We start from the raw sequence: 18102 nt of genomic DNA, 5'->3' as shown, positions 1-18102 counted from the left end.
GGCAATTACAGGCCTGTGAGTCTAACATCAGTGGTTGGGAAAATATTGGAAAAAATTCTGAGGGACAGGATTAATCTCCACTTGGAGAGGCAGGGATAGTTAGCATGGCTTTGTCAGGGGGAGATTGTGTCTAACTAACTTGATTGAATTTTTCAAGGAAGTGACTGGATGTGTCGATGAGGGTAAAGCAGTAGATGTAGCATACATGGATTTCAGTAAGGTTAACATTGCTAACTCCACCTTGGCTCACTCATCTGCTGAAACCCTCATCCATGCTTTTGTTACCTGTAGATTTGACTGTTCCTGGCCAGCCTCCTATATTCTACCCTGTGTAAACTTGATGTTATCCAAAACCCAGCTGCCCCTGTCCTAACTCACACCAAGTCCCGTTCATCCATTAACCCTGTGCTCACTGACCTACACTGGCTCCTAGTTAAGCAGCGCCTTGATTTTAAAATTCTCACCCTTTTTTCAAATATCACTGTGGTCTCATCCTTCCTTATCTCCGTAATCATCTCCAGCTCCACGATCCTCTGAGATCTTTGCGCTCCTCCAATTCTGGCCCCTTGAGCATTCCTGATTTTAATCGCTCTACCATTGGTGGCTGTGCCTTCAGCTGTGAAGGTCCTAAGCTCTGGAATTCCCTCCCTCCCTCCATACAGCTTTCCACACTCTCCTCCCTTAAGACTCTTGTTAAAATCTACCTCATTGACCAAGCTGTTGGTCATCTGCCCTAATATCTCCCTCTGTGGCTCCGTGTCCTATTTTATTTTAAAATTTCCCTGTGAAAGTGCATTACATTAGAGGTGCAATATAAATACAAGTTGTTCTTGTACTTATTTACAGTAGTTTGAATCTGAGTACTTAAATGGACAGATTGATTTATTCAAAGCTTCACCTTATCAACAGTAGAATACATTGTATAATATTCCTGTCATAATAAAACAGCAGTATCTTATCACTTGCTATAAGTATTGCCATGGGAGATTGATGAGTATTGTTGAAAATTGGTAGAAAACTCTTTGAATTTGGCCAAGTCAGATGCCATGCCTAAAGTTTCCCAAATGTAATACATCTGGTAACATTTCTTTTGTTTCTGGTTAAATGCAGTTCTGCTAATAATGCTCATAGATTTGAAACTGTAAATTGAAGTGAGTCAACGGGGGCGAATTTTCTTAGTTCTTCTTCCATTCCATTGCTGTAACTTCACGTTGATGAAGTCATTTGATGGAATGGGAGGAGCCCTCATAAAATTCACTTCCAAAGTCTTAATTCATTAATTTCAAGACTTTTTATACAGGTGTAAACATTGTTTTCTACAGGTTTATTGATGCTCATCGGTTGGTTACAAGGGAAGCACCTCCTTGGCATGTTTACTATAGGAGTTAGGTAAGAAGATAAATGCCCCGTTTAGAAATATACAGTTTAATGTGATAAAATACCAATGACTATTCTTTTAGAACATATTATTTCTAAGACTACAGAATTTGCTGGACGTCAATAAAGCATGCTTTGAAATAATTTTAGCTGTAGGTTAATAATACATGAGAAAGCAGTTTTTTTTTAAATTTAAGCAGCATAAGTAAAAAGGCAGAGTCTTATTTAGAAGCAGACTTGTTACTAACAGAAAAGTGGAATTGATTTCAATAGACTACTACCAGGCAGGATTATGCTAAAAGTAGTAAGTTGAGGGTGTAGAGCAGGCTAGTTGGCTACAGGAGGTTCAGTGGGACCAGAGCAAGGGGAGAAATTATTGGTGAAAACAAGATATTAAAATTTCTTTCAATGAAAGAAAAGTACGTGAATTTATTTAATCCTTCATTCTCTACCCAAAGTGACTTTAAAGTATTCATTCCTGAGGTGATAAAAATTTTTCATTATTTATTTGTAGTTGAATTGTTACACACTATATAAATATGAGTGTGAATGTGTTTTTTTTTCTTCATGTGTTTGTTGCACTGATATTTTTCCTTCATATTATTTGTTGTGTAACTTTGTGAATGTGGTGATGCCTGTTATTTCTATCTTTCCCAGCCTAACTGAATGAATGGTTCCTGAAACCGCAATTTTAATCACATTTACTGTCTCATATGATTAGTTTTTGGTGAGTTTATAGTCAGTCTATTTTTAAATGCCTTCAGATGTACTTACTCCTGCCATTTCCCGTTGCTCCATCTCTCATATGGTAGTATTTGCATCATCAGAACTAATTTTAATTTCCAGTATTTTTGAAAAATTCTTTTCTCTTAACCATTTAAAACATTGGTCTCTGTAATTTTCTTAGTGTTGGTGTTAGTGTAGTGTGTAATCTGCCATTATTTTTCCACCATCCAGGTAACTGAATCTAGATCAGAATGTTTTTTACTTCATGATTGCAGACACATATAAAGGGATACAAATGAATCTCATTATCAATGTTTTCTGTATTTGGAAGTGACCCAAGTTACTTGCAAGTAAAACCAGGAGTTTTTTGATGGCTCTGCTGGTTATATAAATAACCTAAGTATTAGATGGCTACAAATGGGTCAAAGGTGAACCCATGGTCATGGATTCTCTTGAAAGATACTCTGGTGAGACCCTCAGTATTAATTCCATTATTCAATGCTGTCTTTGAATAGAATACAAAAAGGTCTCAGCTTGAAATTTCTGCTGGTGAAGTGATGGAAATTCATGCTCAATTCCTTTTAAGGCCATTTATCAGGAGCATGCATAGGGTATGCAGCCCCCTCTGCTCTGCATCAGCTAAAACCCATGACCTTCATCCATAATTATACAGAAGCACAAGAATCCTGCCTAATAGACTAATCATTCTTTCCCTTAGAATTTCAACTCCGTGGATGGTAAGAAGCTCAGAAATGGCTTTCCTTTACCAGGAACTGATTTGTATCCTAGCCTTACAGGAAACATGTGGAATGGTCAATAATCATTATTTAAGGTTCCATGGTTACTAAATAGTTGAAAGGCCTATAGAACCAGAGGGAAAAAAAGGGCAAGTAGTATGACTGTGATCACTGACCAAGACCTAATATAGTGGAAGTTAGGAAGTGCTGAGCTAACCTACACTGGGCAAAAATAATTTCTTAAGGGATCTAGGCCATGGATTATGGGATCTTGTACATTCGGTAGATGTTGAACGTCAGAGGGCCAAACTGTAGCATATCTTCAGATGGCCTTGCAGAACAGTTTTTGACTGTCTATTACTCCTCGTGGACTGTTGGACAGTGTTAGTCTTGGAAGTCTTAAGGTGTTGCAAATCCTTCTGGCAGCTGTGCTGTCACCTTCTCTGAAATTCACCAAAAATGTGGTATCTGTATATGATTCAAAAGGACACAAAAATCCATCATGGTTACTTGGGTATGTTCTTTCCTTTTTAATGGCAGTGTTCAATGCCACTTAGAAATTTTAACCATTGACTAGTTACCTTCTTTGTTATGAGACTAGCTGTTGGTTATCTTGTGTCATGCAGACCCCCACTTGCCAAGACTGAAGCATATTAATTTTGACATATGAACATTGATTTTAAACTGTTGCTGGAGTGAAGAAAGGACTCATTAAAAAATCACCAGACACTTGGCTGGAAAAACATTTGTATACTAACAGACAGTGCTTGGAGGGACAAAGGACTATTCCCTGGTCCACTTTATCCAAAATGGGCTGTGATCACCAGACATTGAAGGTGAGGATGCTCACATTCCAGGATGACTGCTAAGATGGCAGAATCCACAAACAGAAGTGGTCAAACCAGCTAGTCACATGACTAACCTGCTGGGCAATCTGGGTTTTTTAAAATTGTGCCACAGAAAAGGGCAGAAGGTAATTTGAACTGGAAGCTCTCTCTCTCACACTTTCTCCCAAGCCACCAGACCCACGGAAGAAATGTAAACCTCAAGAAAGAAAAGACTCCGACCTCGAAACAAGTTGAAGTGTGCACTGGACCCCAACGAATTGCAAGTCTGACCGGCAACCAAAGACTTCACAGCAAACTCAAAGGACAATAAAATAGAAACCCCTCTATTGCCTCAAACTTTTCTCCTTTATTCCTTATACGTTTTCTGTCTCTATCTGCACGTGTGTTTATCGCGTATGCTTGCTAGCATGGTCGCGTCGCGTATTCATAGTCGGTAACTGGATTAGAGTTTAAGATTAATAAACTTCTACCTTTCTTGTTTAAAATCTAAGAAAACCTGTCTGAATTGATTTCTTTGCCTTACAATTGGAAAGTGGTGAACAAGGATTCACTAAAGAGGAGCTAAAACACGGTGTGTTTTTTTAAATTAAACCCTGTTACGGTTAAACCAGGCAAAGGCTGAGAGAGATCCCCTAGACCCCTCTCACCTGGTTGTAACACTTGTAGAAAAGGGTGTAACCATGATAAAGAGTATCTAATAATTTGCAGTGGTTCATGGCATCTATGCTGAGTGATCAGGCTAAAATGCTCAGTCACAAGAATGATAATTGCTCACCACAAAAGATGAGACTGGAAATATGTGATTGCTGACAGGGTCAACAGCAAATGATGGGTCAATGATTTCCTTGGTTCAGTAGACTACTGGCCACACATCTGCTAAGAAGTATCTTGTTAATGCAACTGTTAAAAGGAGAGCTATAAACTGAAGTACGAGACCTTTCAAACCAGTATTTGAAGCCTCTAGGGAGCAACCAGGGAGATGCAGCAGGATAAGTGGATTGTGTTTAGAGGCGAGTGTATGCAGTTGTAGGAAAATTATCTTAAATTGTTTTGTCTGTTGTCGAAAGTAAAAAGGATTCCTCTGGTCTAGTGCCAGTGACTCATATGTAGGGATGTATCTGCAATGAAGAAAAGACAAGGTATTCATTGAGATGTATTAGAAGTATAAATTACAAATTTGAAAGAAGCTGTATTGTTTGGCGTATTGTATTGGCTACTACACCACGAGAAGGATATTATTGCTGTTGAGAGGGTGCAAAGTTAAACAACAAAGTCAGGGGCAAGATTAAAGTAGTGTTTGTTCTCTTTTTGGAAGGGAGGATTTCTAATAGACTTATGTTATGACCAGGTGAGAACGGTGTCTAGGGGTCTGTTACTATCTTCACCTGGTCTTATTGTAACAGGGTTTAATTTTAAACACACTGTGCTTTGAGCTCCCCCTTTGTGAATCCCTGTTCACAACTTTCCAATTATAAGGCAAAGAAATGAGCATAAACAGGCTTTTTTAAAGAAGAAAAGTGAAATTTATTAAACATACTTCAACTTTAATACAGTTCATGACTACGGATATACGTCGTGCCCATGCTAGCATGCACACGCGATACACATTTGCAAATAGGGACAGATAGGAGAAAAGGAAAAGATAAGTAGAACAGTTTGAGGTAACATCTTGCTGTAGTCCTTGATTGAAGATATGGTCCGGGGTTTCGTTGGGGCCCAGTATTCTTCTTAAACCTTGTTCACATAGCAGAATTTTCTCTCTTTGAGTTTACATGTCGTCAATGGTTTCCGAAGTTGGTGAAAGCGAGATGAGGCCAGACTGGAGATGAGATGTTCTCAGTCCATGAGCACTCGGCTTTCTGATTTCAAAAATCTGCTTTTCCAGTTTAAAATTCCCCTAGTTGGCCAACAGGTGGTCACATGACCGACTGGTTTGACCAGGTCTCTTCTGTGTATTGGGGCAGGGACTGGCTCCCTTTGTTTCCACCCTGTCTCGTGCTATGAAAATGTCTTTCCAGTCAGGGGCTTGCAATTTTTCTGTTTTAATGCTCATGTGGCAAAATAATGTGTGCCTCAGTCTTGGCAGGTGGGGGGTTTGCCTGACACTTAACGGTTTTTTTAACGGAAATCTTCAAAACGATGAAGAAAATGGATTAAGTTCCAAATAAATCACTCACACTTATAAAGGCAAGTAAATGAAATTGAATTAAATAAATCTGGCAATTTGTGGGTTAGGACCAGTGAAAAATTAGCATGAAAACTGCCAGATATCATAAAAACCTATCCAATCTACTAATCCCCTTTCGTGGAAACGAACCTGTTCCTCCTACCAGGTATGGCCAATTTGTGACTTTATTCCCATAAACCATGGTTGTAAAATAACTCGAGATCAGCAACAAACGCCACCTCGTTAGAGTTGGCCAAATCACCAGAACAAAAAAAGACTGGGTGACTTGCTGGTTAATTGCTTTACCTTATTTCCACCATTTCCTATGGTTTTCACTTCTGATTGCTATCCAGTGACCTGCTACTATAAAATGCATGTATGGGCTTAGGTAAGGACAAGATCAGTCGTAGCTATAACATGGCTTCTTGTTTTTATTAATAGTCTGGCTGTTGCAGCTATTCCAGAAGGCTTACCAATTGTTGTCACAGTAACACTAGCTCTAGGTGTGATTAGAATGTCAAAGAAGAGAGTCATAATAAAGAAACTTCCTGTTGTAGAAACATTAGGTAAGACAACAAAATTTATTTATTTTGTTAATTTTAAATAATTAGACTTAATATTCTGGGTGTATTTTTCTTTGAATAATTTGATTTGTTTTACATCGATCCAAGAAAAAATCATCTAGAGGAACTAATAGGCAAGATACAGCAGACCCAGTTAGTGAAAAAAATTCTTTTCTATGTTTGTACTGTTCAAAATAATTTGTAAATTCAATTTCTCCTTTTCATTCATCTTGCTATGTACAAACCTCTTCATATGTGACAGCAACTCAAAATGGCCAAGATAGAAATAGTACCCTGTCTTAATATCTGAATCAATTCTTGTATATAATTTATGGAGAGAATTTAAGCACGGTTTCTAATGCAAAGTAATTACTAGTCACACTTTTTAAAAATATAGGTTGCTGTAATGTTATCTGTTCCGATAAGACTGGCACCCTAACGGCCAATGAGATGACTGTAACACGATTGGTTACATCAGATGGCATACAAGCAGAGGTGGGTATTAAATTACCTTACAGTCTAATCCTGATGAGGGTTTTATACTTTATTGGTAAAAGAATGTCTGGAGGAAATTTATCACAATTTAGGGGGCAAAATTAGATAGCCCCTGAAAATGGGTGTTGGGATTGTGATGCACAATTAACCTATGCCTATTCCTTCTGATGCAGGCAGTGTGAAAAAGCTGTGCTACCTTCTCATTAGCATGATTATAGCGTGCAGCCTTTGCTAAGTGCACTGTTGAGTTCAGCAGGGGGCACAAAGTCATGAGAGACCAACATGAGTTCAAACTAGCCCGCACTACTTAAAGCCAACCAGCAATTCATAAAGGGGAGTTGCATTTTAAAAGGAATAGGTGTTGGAAGTCATTTTAAAAGTGCACAAAATTGCAGAGAGCGTGCTCCAAGTTTCCCTGAGGCCTTGGTACAGGACATGGACAGGAAGAGAGAGGTTGTCTACTCACATGGAACAGGAGGCCCTCCAGACAAACACTGCGAAAGCAGTGAGAGTGGATAGCAATAGCAGTCAATGCCAGCAGTGTAATGGCAAGGACCTAGATTGCATGCCACAACAAGTTTAATGATAAGTGGTCAAGGTCAGTGAATACATCTTCAAATGCCATGTCCCACCAACTGTACCACTAGCCTCACACACAAACTGTGCAATTCACCACCCTGCCTTCACTCATCGACTAACAATCTCTATCAATCAGGATTCATATCTAACACTCATAGCTTCACATCACTCTCATACACTTAGTACTGCTGCAAGTCTCACACCCAACATCTCATAGCTTGTACACACTGGCGCATTGGCTAAACAAATTGTGCCACACTCACTGGCACACATCCCTCTCTCTTGCAGGACAAGGTGGCGCATAACTGCAGGCAGTAATGCCTAACCGACGGGCATGGCTGCATGTACTCATGCTGATGGAGGAGACAATGTCCACCATTATTGGAGTAGCCATGACTGAGGCTGTGGCCAGCAGTGGGGCTGAAACCATCAAAGATGAACATATGTTCATATCTAATCCTTCTTCTCACTTTCCCCTCATCCCACAATCTCTTTTGATATACAAGCTGAAGATAGTCTAAACATGCATCTCTTGCTTTGCCCCCCAGTTTCCCCCCTCCTCCCCCACAGCCACCTCTCCTTTCCCTACCCTAACCTTTCTCCTTTCCCTACCCTATCCTTTCTCCTTTCCCTACCCTATCCTTTCTCCTTTCCCTACCCTAACCTTTCTCCTTTCCCTACCCTAACCTTTCTCCTTTCCCTACCCTATCCTTTCTCCTTTCAGATATCCGAGACGCGCACCCTGTCCAGGCAGCGGTTCAGGAGCAGGAAGTGGAAGAGGAAGAAAAGACTTGAAGAAGAAACACTGTCACTCAATTTAACACTGACCACCAGCTCAGATACTGACTGAGCGTACTTTAGAAGGGAGCTTAGGAGGTGGGATCTTCACGTGGTGAGACACTAGGCACGAGTAGCCTGCAGCCAGTATAAGTCGAAAGGTTAGCACAGGTGCCAGCTCACCACAGGGCAAGGTCACACACAAGTTCTGTTGTAGATGACTCAGATGAGGACTTTGATGGACTAGTGTACAGAAATAAGGCTGATGGATATACACATGGGAATTCTTGGGACAATGGCAGGCATGCCAGAAAGCCTGCAGTCACTGTAAAGGAGCATGGAGAAGTCCAGCACAACCCTGCATATGGCTTTACACAAAACTTGGAGCCCATCCTTCCCAGCGTGGAAGTGGTGGCCAACTCCATTACCACACTTTTAGACCCAACCATGATGCAGCATCTGATGGCTGAGATTTCAGCTTCCATTGTAGCACAAGCAGAAGCCACCCATCTTCTGAGTGCTGCAAACTCAGACCTCTGCCATCATGGTTACAGATATCAGTGTTCAAAGGGGCTTGCAGGGTGTCAGAGCAATCCAGCAATCTGTCCTCCAATACATTGCTCGGATTATTGAGGGGTCGCCGCAGGGGAATGGCATTGGTTCTGTGGAGCCTGAACCTGCTCTTCTACTAGGATGACAGCATTCATCCCTCCACCACTGCCACTCCACCAGTTCCCTTGCTGTTTGCCTGTCAACCAGCTAGCCCAGACTGCTGCTGTCTATGTCAATGTGGTGTAGTCCAAAACCAAGCCTTCTAGGGCCAGAGCTGCTTGAGGTCATGCTGCAAGGCAATCTGCAGTCTCCCCCAGTGAAATTCAGCAGCCTTCCACCAGCCAAGCTGCAGCCACAGAGATAGCACTGCATAGGAGCACTAGAATAGGCATACACACAGAGGACAGGCACTAAGGGAATACGTAAGGGTAATTAGTTGCCTTTTCTATGGACTATTGGATGGTTTGAGTGGTAAAGTTGGTTTGGAATATTTTATGGTGGTTTATATTTCAGAATTGTGGCTTGAAGGGCTGTGATGGTCAGTAAGTGAGGGAAGCTTAAGTGTGGGACTGTTGTTGAATGGAGAATTGGGTTTATGTTTACTGGTATCGCAGTCGGATGAGCTGATTGCAGAATGCCAGCCAGAAAGCGAAGTGTTGGTTGGTCCCCTTCCTCTTCTCCTTCCTTAGCTATTGACCATAGAGCTGATGGCAAGGACTGTACCCTCATGAAGGCGAGGTTGTTCAGGATACAGCAGACTATGGCAAATCATGAGGCGAGTTCTGGAAAGTATTGCAGGGCTCCTCCAGAGTGATCCATGTAGTGGAAGTGTTGCTTACGTACCCGAATGGCCTGCTCAATGATGTATCATGGGGCAGCATGGCTGTCATTACATTCATGCTGCCTATGGGTTGCGCACTGGAGTCATGAGCCAGGTGGTCAGCAGATAGTCCTTGTTGCCTCGCAGCCACCCTTTGGTTTCTCATGGTGGCTCAAGTGATGATGGTTCAGGGCGCAAACTAAAGTCATCATGACTTCTGCCAATAACATTGGTACAGGAAAGTTGACGACAAGATGAGGATTAGGACTTGAGGAATGAGCATATGTATATTATTCTTCTGCTGAAGAGACTATTATTAACTTTTACCAAAAACAGGCAGCTGATGCCAAGAGCAAATTAAACACAAAGTGAAGTAGCAAACTGATGGTCACCTTGTATCCCTCAATACTGAAAGGCATCATCATCATTTTCAGATAGATGATTGACCTCAACCAATTAAAAATGAGAGACTGATGACAATATTTCAAAGGCTTCAAAATGTTAGTATTTAAGAACCGTTGTATTAAAAGATGAGCAACAAGCAGTAATGAAGGGGAATGTCATCCTAATATCATTTTTAGATCTTATATTTTTCAGATTATACTGCAGTATGCAACTGTGTTGATCTTGAGACCACAACCAATACATACTGCATCCAGATATATAATATTCAATAGCATAAGATCATACTTTTCAAAGAAATCCCTTGGTGTCAATATAATTCTTATAAATTTCTATAGTAAACATAGTTCTTTTCATACTATATTGTGGGAAAATAGTTAGCTGCAATATTTTTAAATTAAGATCTAATAAAGAATGACTCTGACTCTATAATTTCAAATGACCTAAAACATTTAGCACTTCTTATTGAAACAAGGTTGTCTAGCTGGCTTAAGTGTAAACATTTGAGTAATGGCTGAATCTAATTTATATGCATTATGGCTTGTGAAAGTTTTGCAAATTGAATTTTTCATTTGTTACAGGTAACTGGTACAGGATACAATGGAAATGGCAATGTATGTCTATTACCCAGTGGAGAGATAGTCAAGGCGTTCTCCAATGTGTCGATAGGAAAACTGGTTGAAGTGAGTTAATTTTAATTCATTCTCAGAATGTGGGTGTTGCTGGCAAGGTCAGCATTTATTGTCCATTCCTAGTGGCCCATGAGAAGGTAGTTTGTATCATCGCACTTCGGGTGTGCGTGACCCAAGGCAAATGCTCAGAGGCTGTTTCCCCTAGTTGGAGAGTCTAGAGCTAGGGCTCACAGTCTCAGGATAAGGGGTAAATCATTTCAGACTGAAATGAGGAGAAATTTCTTTATTCAGAGGGTTGCGAACCTTTGGAATTCTCTACCAGAGACTGTGACTGCTCAGATGTTGGGTATGTGCAAGACTGAGATCGATGACTATTTGAATTCTAAGGGAATCAAGGAATATGGGGGTCGAGGAGAAAGTCAAGTTGAGATTGATGATCCTACTGAATAGAAGGACAGGTCCAAAGGGCTGTATGACCTACTCCTGCTCCTTTTGCTTATCTTAGCACTGTTGATGACTCTTTTCATCAATTTGCTTATGATTTGGAGTAGACTGATGGGCGGTAATTGGCAGGTTGGATTTGTCCTACATTTTGTGGACAGAACATATCTGGAGAATTTTGCACCTGGTTGGGTAAATGTCAGTGTTGTAGCTGAACTAGAGCAGCTTAGCTGAGGGCTGGTTCTGGAGCACAGACCTTCAGCAGTACAGCTGGGACATTGTCAGGTCCCATAGCCTTTACTGTACCTAGGGTGCTCTGCCACTTCTTTATGTCACATGGAGTGAATCAAATTGACTGAAGACTGGCATCTGTGAGAGTAGGGACCTCAGAAGGAGGCTAAGAACAATCCATTTACTCAGCACACCTGACTGAAGGAGGTTAGGGCGAGTAGCACAATTACAAATGGTTAAGGTTCATCAATACAGCTTGATAGTTTTGCTATAATTTACTATAAATCATGTGACCCATGTTAAAATTTGCTTGCTCATAGGCTGGATGCTTATGCAATAATGCTGTCATCAGAGAAGACACGTTAATGGGACAACCAACAGAAGGAGCCTTAATTGCTCTTGCAATGAAGGTAAATGCTGAAAAAAATTAATTTTGATATTTGAAACAGAATGACAACTGGTGCATTAGCTACAAGTGCATGTCAAAGTACAGCTAAATGATCAGCAAATCTTAAAAGGTTGACATCTTCACGGGGGTGGGGTCAACCTTTTGGCAAAATATATTTACTTTTAAAAATGCAGTTGAGTGATGTGAATCTCACTGAAGAGCTGAGTGCTTTCATTACATTTAATTATTCAAGCACAGTTAATGAGCTAAGGAATAATGGGGGTAATTTTAATGACCAAGGACAAGTGGGACTGTGTTGGGCGACAAATTAAAACTTTAAAATTTCAAACCTGCCTCGAACCACCACTCCAGTTTTAATGGAGGTGGAATTGGGTGGGCACAGGGAGAACCAGCCAACCTGCTCTCAGGAGGTTGGTCAGTGGTATCAGCTTTTAAGGTGGCTGCATGCCTCCATTCTAATGAGCTTTTCCTAGGCCTTGGGAAACATGGCAAGTAAAAGGAGAGAAGGGCAGCATCCATAAGTGAAGTGTACTTACAGTATTGTTTGTGGGCCAGGAGGACCAACATCCTCCATGTCTCCCACCAGCCACGCCAATGCAATTTCTCCCTGCCTCCTTACCTGTTCTCTACTTCTCAGCTGCATCCTTGTGCTACAGGTTTTTCCACATGTTAGACAGGAAACTTGCAGAAATTTTTTTTTAAAATGCCTGGCAGTTAATATCTGCAGGATGTCCAGGTAACCCGTACTCGGGTTTCCCGTCCAGAATTCGCACTCCCCTCCCCCCACAAACACACAACCCTGTAAACATCTGGCTTGTATTTCCGTCTTGGAATTGTTAATTGTCACTTGGTGGACCAAATCGGGACATAGCTGAGACATCCAAATAAATAGCTTTCTGGTTTAACAGGTTATAAAAGAATATGAGATTAATGTGAAGACAGTAAGATAAAAGTGATAATGCAAATACCCAAGAATGACTATCTGAACAGTCTTTTCTTGTTGTCCTTTTGTGTTTTTGTATGAATATCATTTTAATTCAAGTACATATCTGATTCAGTACGAAAAGATCCAAAGGAAAATTAACAGATCATTTGATTAAATTATTGAACAACTTTTGGCTTTAAAACCTAATGATTTTACATTCTGAATTGAAGATGGACCTTGATCATGTTAAGCAGAGCTATATGAGGAAAAAGGAATATCCTTTTTGCTCAGAGCAGAAGTGGATGGCTGTTAAATGTGTCCACAAGAGTCAGGTAGGAACGATTTTGTTCAGAGACTTATAAAATATTTTTCAGTTATTGAGCCATGTCTGCAGGCAGCACTAACAGTTTTTATGTGACATTTAAAGGACACTGAAGAAATTTACTTCATGAAAGGTGCATATGAGGGAGTGATTCAGTACTGTAACAATTATAGCAATGGTGGCATGCCTGTACCCCTCACACCACAGCAAAAGGCAATATACGTCCAACAACAAGCAAAGCTAGGAGCCGAGGGCCTGCGTGGTAGGGTCATGTGTTCTGTGTTAAATTTCAAATAGTGAATTTTCAAATGTAAAATTGCATGTATTTTATATAATGTATTTCTAGTTCTAAAGAAATGTATACCATGATAAAAGGATAAATATTGAATTTTGTAATTTGTAAAAAATTTTATACCTTGACATTATTTTGTAACATAAGTGACCCTTTAGTACAAAAGGTTAAAGCTATTTCCTCATTTGCGTGTCTGCTAAGACTGTAACTTTTCCAACAAATGGGTGACCTTCAAGCCTAGATTCTTTCTCTAAATAGAGGCCTCCCATAGTAGCCTGCATATGACCTCAATAGCTACTGGTCCCATATCCAAACTGCATTATATACATGTTCAATAAATATATGGTCTTAATAGGTATTTTCCTGTTTGCTTTTCCCCAGTGCTCACACTAGCCGTTGGACATGAATTAGGTGCACTCACCTTCTTGGGATTGGTTGGTATTATTGATCCACCAAGAGCTGAGGTCAAGGGAGCAGTTCAAATGCTTCAAAATTCAGGAGTTGCTGTAAAGATGATCACTGGAGACTCTAAGGAAACGGCCATTTCTATAGGTGCAGTGAAGTTTGGTACACCAAATGTTATTATGCAACAAACCTGTTAGGGGCATTTTTTTGTCTTTAGGTTTAATACAATTCTTTTGTTGTTTATACTGTTCTAATGCCTGCCAACATCCTAAAAAAATTAACAATTTTCATGTCAAATTAAAATGAGTCACAATTCTAGGTGCAAACTCGACTTTCTAAACACTGATAAAAATGAAATTTGCATGCAAGTCAAATTTAAAGAAATGGGGATGACTAAAGGGAAATTGATTTGGTGCTATATCAGATACTTTTGAGGAGGATTTTCCTCTATGCTAGCACCATCCCATAGGTCAGCAATGCAGTATGCCTAAAAATGTGCATTCAGGTTTCAGGACAGAGCTGACCATTGTGGTCCCTGCACATGTTCAAGCACTATGGTGTATGGTAGCCACTGAAAAAGGTGTCAACCTGAAATAGGTTGGCTTTTTGTCGCAGTGCCATATTACTAAAAAAAAACTAAGAACTAGTGGCATAGTAGACTAGTTAATGAAAGGAAGATTCAGTCTGTTAATATAGCAGTGTGTGAACACTGCATCTATCCCATTTGAAAATTATAATGGAAGAAATTAAAGTTCATTGCAGCCCCAGTCCTGTTTTCCATACAAGTCTAGCCACAGTCTCTACCAATAACTGAGCCTTACAATTTTTGCCTTATGCTATCTAGTTTACTAATGCATGAAATAAATTGTATAGTTACTGAATATTCTAGTATTCTTAACATTTTTATATTATTTTTTTTTAATCTACCTTAGTAAAACTAAATTAGCAATAAATAATTTAAAACTAGCATTGGGAAGAATTCCTTTAATCACAATCAATTCATAGAATAATTTGGCAGACAAGATAATGAAGGCAGCAGCTGGGATATTCAAAAGGTGACTCAGTGCTGTAATGGGAAAATTGAAGTTCTGGGGGAGGAGCTTCAAGGGGCCATATGGCCTTTTCTTGTCCTTGGCTGTTATGTTAACTTATGAGTAGGGTTTACAAATGGTTTGCTCTGATGTTGGTCTCATTTTTTGTAATGGGTGACGTACTGGAAATTATATTCTCAATAGTAGTAAATGATAACTATATTGCTGTCTGATTTTATTCCTAACATTAGCATCAGTGACTAAGGTATGGAGCGACTGATCCACCATTCAATTTTTGTTTTCTTCTTGGGGTACACCTTCACTGTATGTGACTTTGGGTTTCATTGTTTGTTTCGGTGGGTGGGTGTGTTTGTATCTTTATAGTACAACTAATTACAAAGAAAATCATATTTTAACAATGACTTTCAAATAAAATGGTCCAAGATATAAAACATAACCCTAAAGTTTGGCAGTAAATAACCTTTTCCAAATATATGTGCACATGCAGGAAGAAGTATACATCTATATAATGATGATATGGAGATCATGTCAGGGGATCAGCTGGAGCAACTAGAAGATGAAGATCTTTCCCTCATGGTAATGAAGGTATGATCTCAATCCAGTTATTCAAATTGCGAACTACACTTCAGTTCTGGCAAATAACTTAAAGGCACTTTCCAAATGTCTATTTATAAGTTATGCTCCTCTTTAGTATATTTATTCAACCATCTAATATTTGTGTGTTTGAAAATATTTAGCACAAAATCATTGTAGCTGTTTAGAGACCCTATACCTGTGGTTTTGTTATGCATATTAAAATAGAACGGTTAATGCTTCAGAAAGCAGTATTTTAATGTTCAGATTATCTATATATTGTTTATACTTTTTTGTTTTCTTTCCTCTTTCTCTCCTGTCCTCTCTTCCCCTCCTCTTTCAGGTCTCTATATTCTTTAGAACAAGTCCAAAGCACAAACAGAAAATTGTAAAGGTATAACTTCTTTTAAATTTGCACAACAAATGCTAAAAGTATCAATCCCTTTTGCTTCAACAATATCCATATATTTGCCACCTTTGTAGAATATCATTAAAACATTGTAATGCTAAATGTCAGTTGCTGCTAATGGAAATTATTTTAGATGCCTCTCAGCTAATTTGATCAGCAATAGATTCAGTTTAAATGTTGTTTATATATTGGTTAACCACTAAACTATGCAGTTATATACCTCCCTTAATTGTTGCTACATAGGCCCTCCAGAGCAATAATGCAGTGGTGGGGATGACCGGAGATGGTGTGAATGATGCTATTGCTCTCAAGTCTGCTGATATTGGAATTGCCATGAAAGGAACAGGAAGTGATGTCAGTAAAGAAGCAGCAGGCATGATTCTGGTGGATGATAACTTTACCTCTATTTTGTGAGTAATTTTAATTGGTGCTGTTTAAGGATTTGTCTTTTTTTACCTGTAAGATAGCAATTATACATCACTTTTGATTTCTGAATGATATAACATTAACAGCTAACATGAACAGTGTTTATATTGTCACTTTAATTCCCACCTTGCTCTCATGCTGCCCGTTCTGTCCTCAGCTTCCTGGCGTGTTCCAATGACGCTCAATGCACGTTTGAGAAACATTTTTCGATCAGGCACTTTTGCAGTCTTCCAGACTCAACATTGAGTTCAACAATTTCAGGCCGTAATCTCTGACCCCATTTTGTTTTCTTTTTCTTTGCAGGTTTTGATTTTACTCTCATTTTTCCCGTCTTTGCTTTCAGACAGCAGCTGTCCATCATCCTCCAGACACACCGGGCCTAATTTTCACCACAGAGGTGGGAAACAGGAGCTGGGTTTGTTTTCAGGCTAGAAACCCGCCTCTGGTGGGGAAACTGATTAAAATTACGATTTTCATGTGGGGAAGCCCTTAATTGGTATGGGGAAGGGTTTCCTGTTTCATTAAAGCTAGTGGGGGTGGGAAAGGAGGCGGGTCAGATCAAGCGTGGAACTTATTTAGACTCCACATGGCAAATCACTGAGCTGCTGATTGTCCTGAAGAAGAGAACTGTGCATCGTGCCAAAGCCTTCCACTGATCCAGAGAGAAGTTAGATGAGTCAAGAGAGCCAGAGACTTGGCACCAGAGACAGGGCTACCCCTTGGTTCATTGATGTGGACTTGAATCTCATGCTGGAGGCCCATGAGGGAGAGAAGGGAGTTACTCTTCCCAGAGGGTGGCAGGAGGAGTTGTCCAGCTGAGACCAAACAGGCCTGGCTCCAGATTGCCATCGTCATCAGTGGCAGAAGTGAGACAAGGGGAACGTGCATCCAGTGCCATAAAAGGTTCAACAATCTCATACGTTCTGGCAAGATGAGTGCAACCCCAACCCTCTGGACAGGTCTCAGCACTTGCACCCTGCAGCAGACACACCTCATGAGGAGTTTCAAGTGCATGCTGATCCTGAACATAGGAGGGGTGTGTGCCCTAGGCATTTACTGACCCCTCAGAATAGCTGACAGCCAGAGAGCTGCTGAGGACCTGTCACCACTGAGACATGCAGCTCCTAATGCATAGGGGCAAATGACATTGGACCCAGGGGACAGTAGTGCCTTATCTCACTCTCTTTTGTCCTTGCAGGAGAAATGCACACATAATGTAAGGAAGAGGGCACAGACAGGAGGAGAGGTGTCCTTTTCTATCAAATAACCCCCATGAAGCAGATAGCAATGGAGTAGACCAGGATACTGGAGAGGAGGCAGTTGGGCCTGGTGAAACAGGAGTTCCTGGTGGACCTGATGAGTAGAGGGCAAAATGGTCAATAAGGGGGTGAAATGCACTCCATCCCGCTAGCTTGTCGCACACTAAGTAACATTGGGTAGCCTCAGCACTGCAGTTTCTACTCTCCTTGGCTAGCTTTCATCATCTCTTCTTGTGTCTCCCACAGGTGCAGATATCCATCCCACAACACCCTCTCCCTGTCCCTCCGTGGGCCCTGAGCTGCACAGGAAGAAGAAGAAGCACCATCACATCTTACGAGCGCACCATCCACCAGTGCAGATAGGTCCTCGCATGCATGTAGGCACAGGGTGATGATCACAGTACTAGTAGGCAGGAGGTGGTTCCAGAGATAGAGGGAGCTCCCCTCAGAGGAGGGAGGACAGATATACAGCCCTGCTCCATAGGACACAGGAGCAGGACCTCAGGAACCACATGAAAGCATAAGCCTTGAACAGCAGCAGGTGATGTGCTCCCGCATGTTAGAGTTCCTTGAGGCAGTGCGGGGTCTTGGGCAGAGGATAGGGGAGTTCATCCAGCTTACGTGTGCCACAGTGATTCAGGGCTATGAGCATGAGGTCCTCCATAGAGAGAGTGGCCAACGTC

General features: G+C 40.7%; 1 protein-coding gene and 1 long non-coding RNA gene across 2 annotated transcripts in view; one reads left to right on the top strand and one right to left on the bottom strand.

Annotated features, from left to right (window-relative positions):
- LOC137378766 (calcium-transporting ATPase type 2C member 2-like) overlaps nucleotides 1-18102 on the top strand; it is a 113594-nt gene that overhangs the window by 74282 nt on the left and 21210 nt on the right. Inside the window, exons 11-21 of the mRNA XM_068049151.1 lie at nucleotides 1323-1389; nucleotides 6297-6421; nucleotides 6816-6913; nucleotides 10625-10726; nucleotides 11668-11757; nucleotides 12912-13013; nucleotides 13109-13265; nucleotides 13677-13847; nucleotides 15240-15337; nucleotides 15669-15719; nucleotides 15978-16144. Coding sequence (XP_067905252.1) covers nucleotides 1323-1389; nucleotides 6297-6421; nucleotides 6816-6913; nucleotides 10625-10726; nucleotides 11668-11757; nucleotides 12912-13013; nucleotides 13109-13265; nucleotides 13677-13847; nucleotides 15240-15337; nucleotides 15669-15719; nucleotides 15978-16144 — 1228 coding nt within the window. The remainder of the gene's footprint in view (nucleotides 1-1322; nucleotides 1390-6296; nucleotides 6422-6815; nucleotides 6914-10624; nucleotides 10727-11667; nucleotides 11758-12911; nucleotides 13014-13108; nucleotides 13266-13676; nucleotides 13848-15239; nucleotides 15338-15668; nucleotides 15720-15977; nucleotides 16145-18102) is intronic.
- LOC137378769 (uncharacterized) lies at nucleotides 880-16990 on the bottom strand. Its single transcript, XR_010976656.1, has 3 exons — nucleotides 16287-16990; nucleotides 13717-13841; nucleotides 880-3308 (listed from the first exon to the last, which is right to left on the bottom strand). It is a non-coding gene; the product is annotated as an uncharacterized lncRNA (long non-coding RNA).

Source organism: Heterodontus francisci, chromosome 17, assembly GCF_036365525.1.
Source record: "Heterodontus francisci isolate sHetFra1 chromosome 17, sHetFra1.hap1, whole genome shotgun sequence".
NCBI classification, from domain to species: domain Eukaryota; kingdom Metazoa; phylum Chordata; class Chondrichthyes; order Heterodontiformes; family Heterodontidae; genus Heterodontus; species Heterodontus francisci.
The sequence above is the reverse complement of the archived record's forward strand: the minus strand, read 5'-3'. Positions and strand labels throughout refer to the sequence as shown.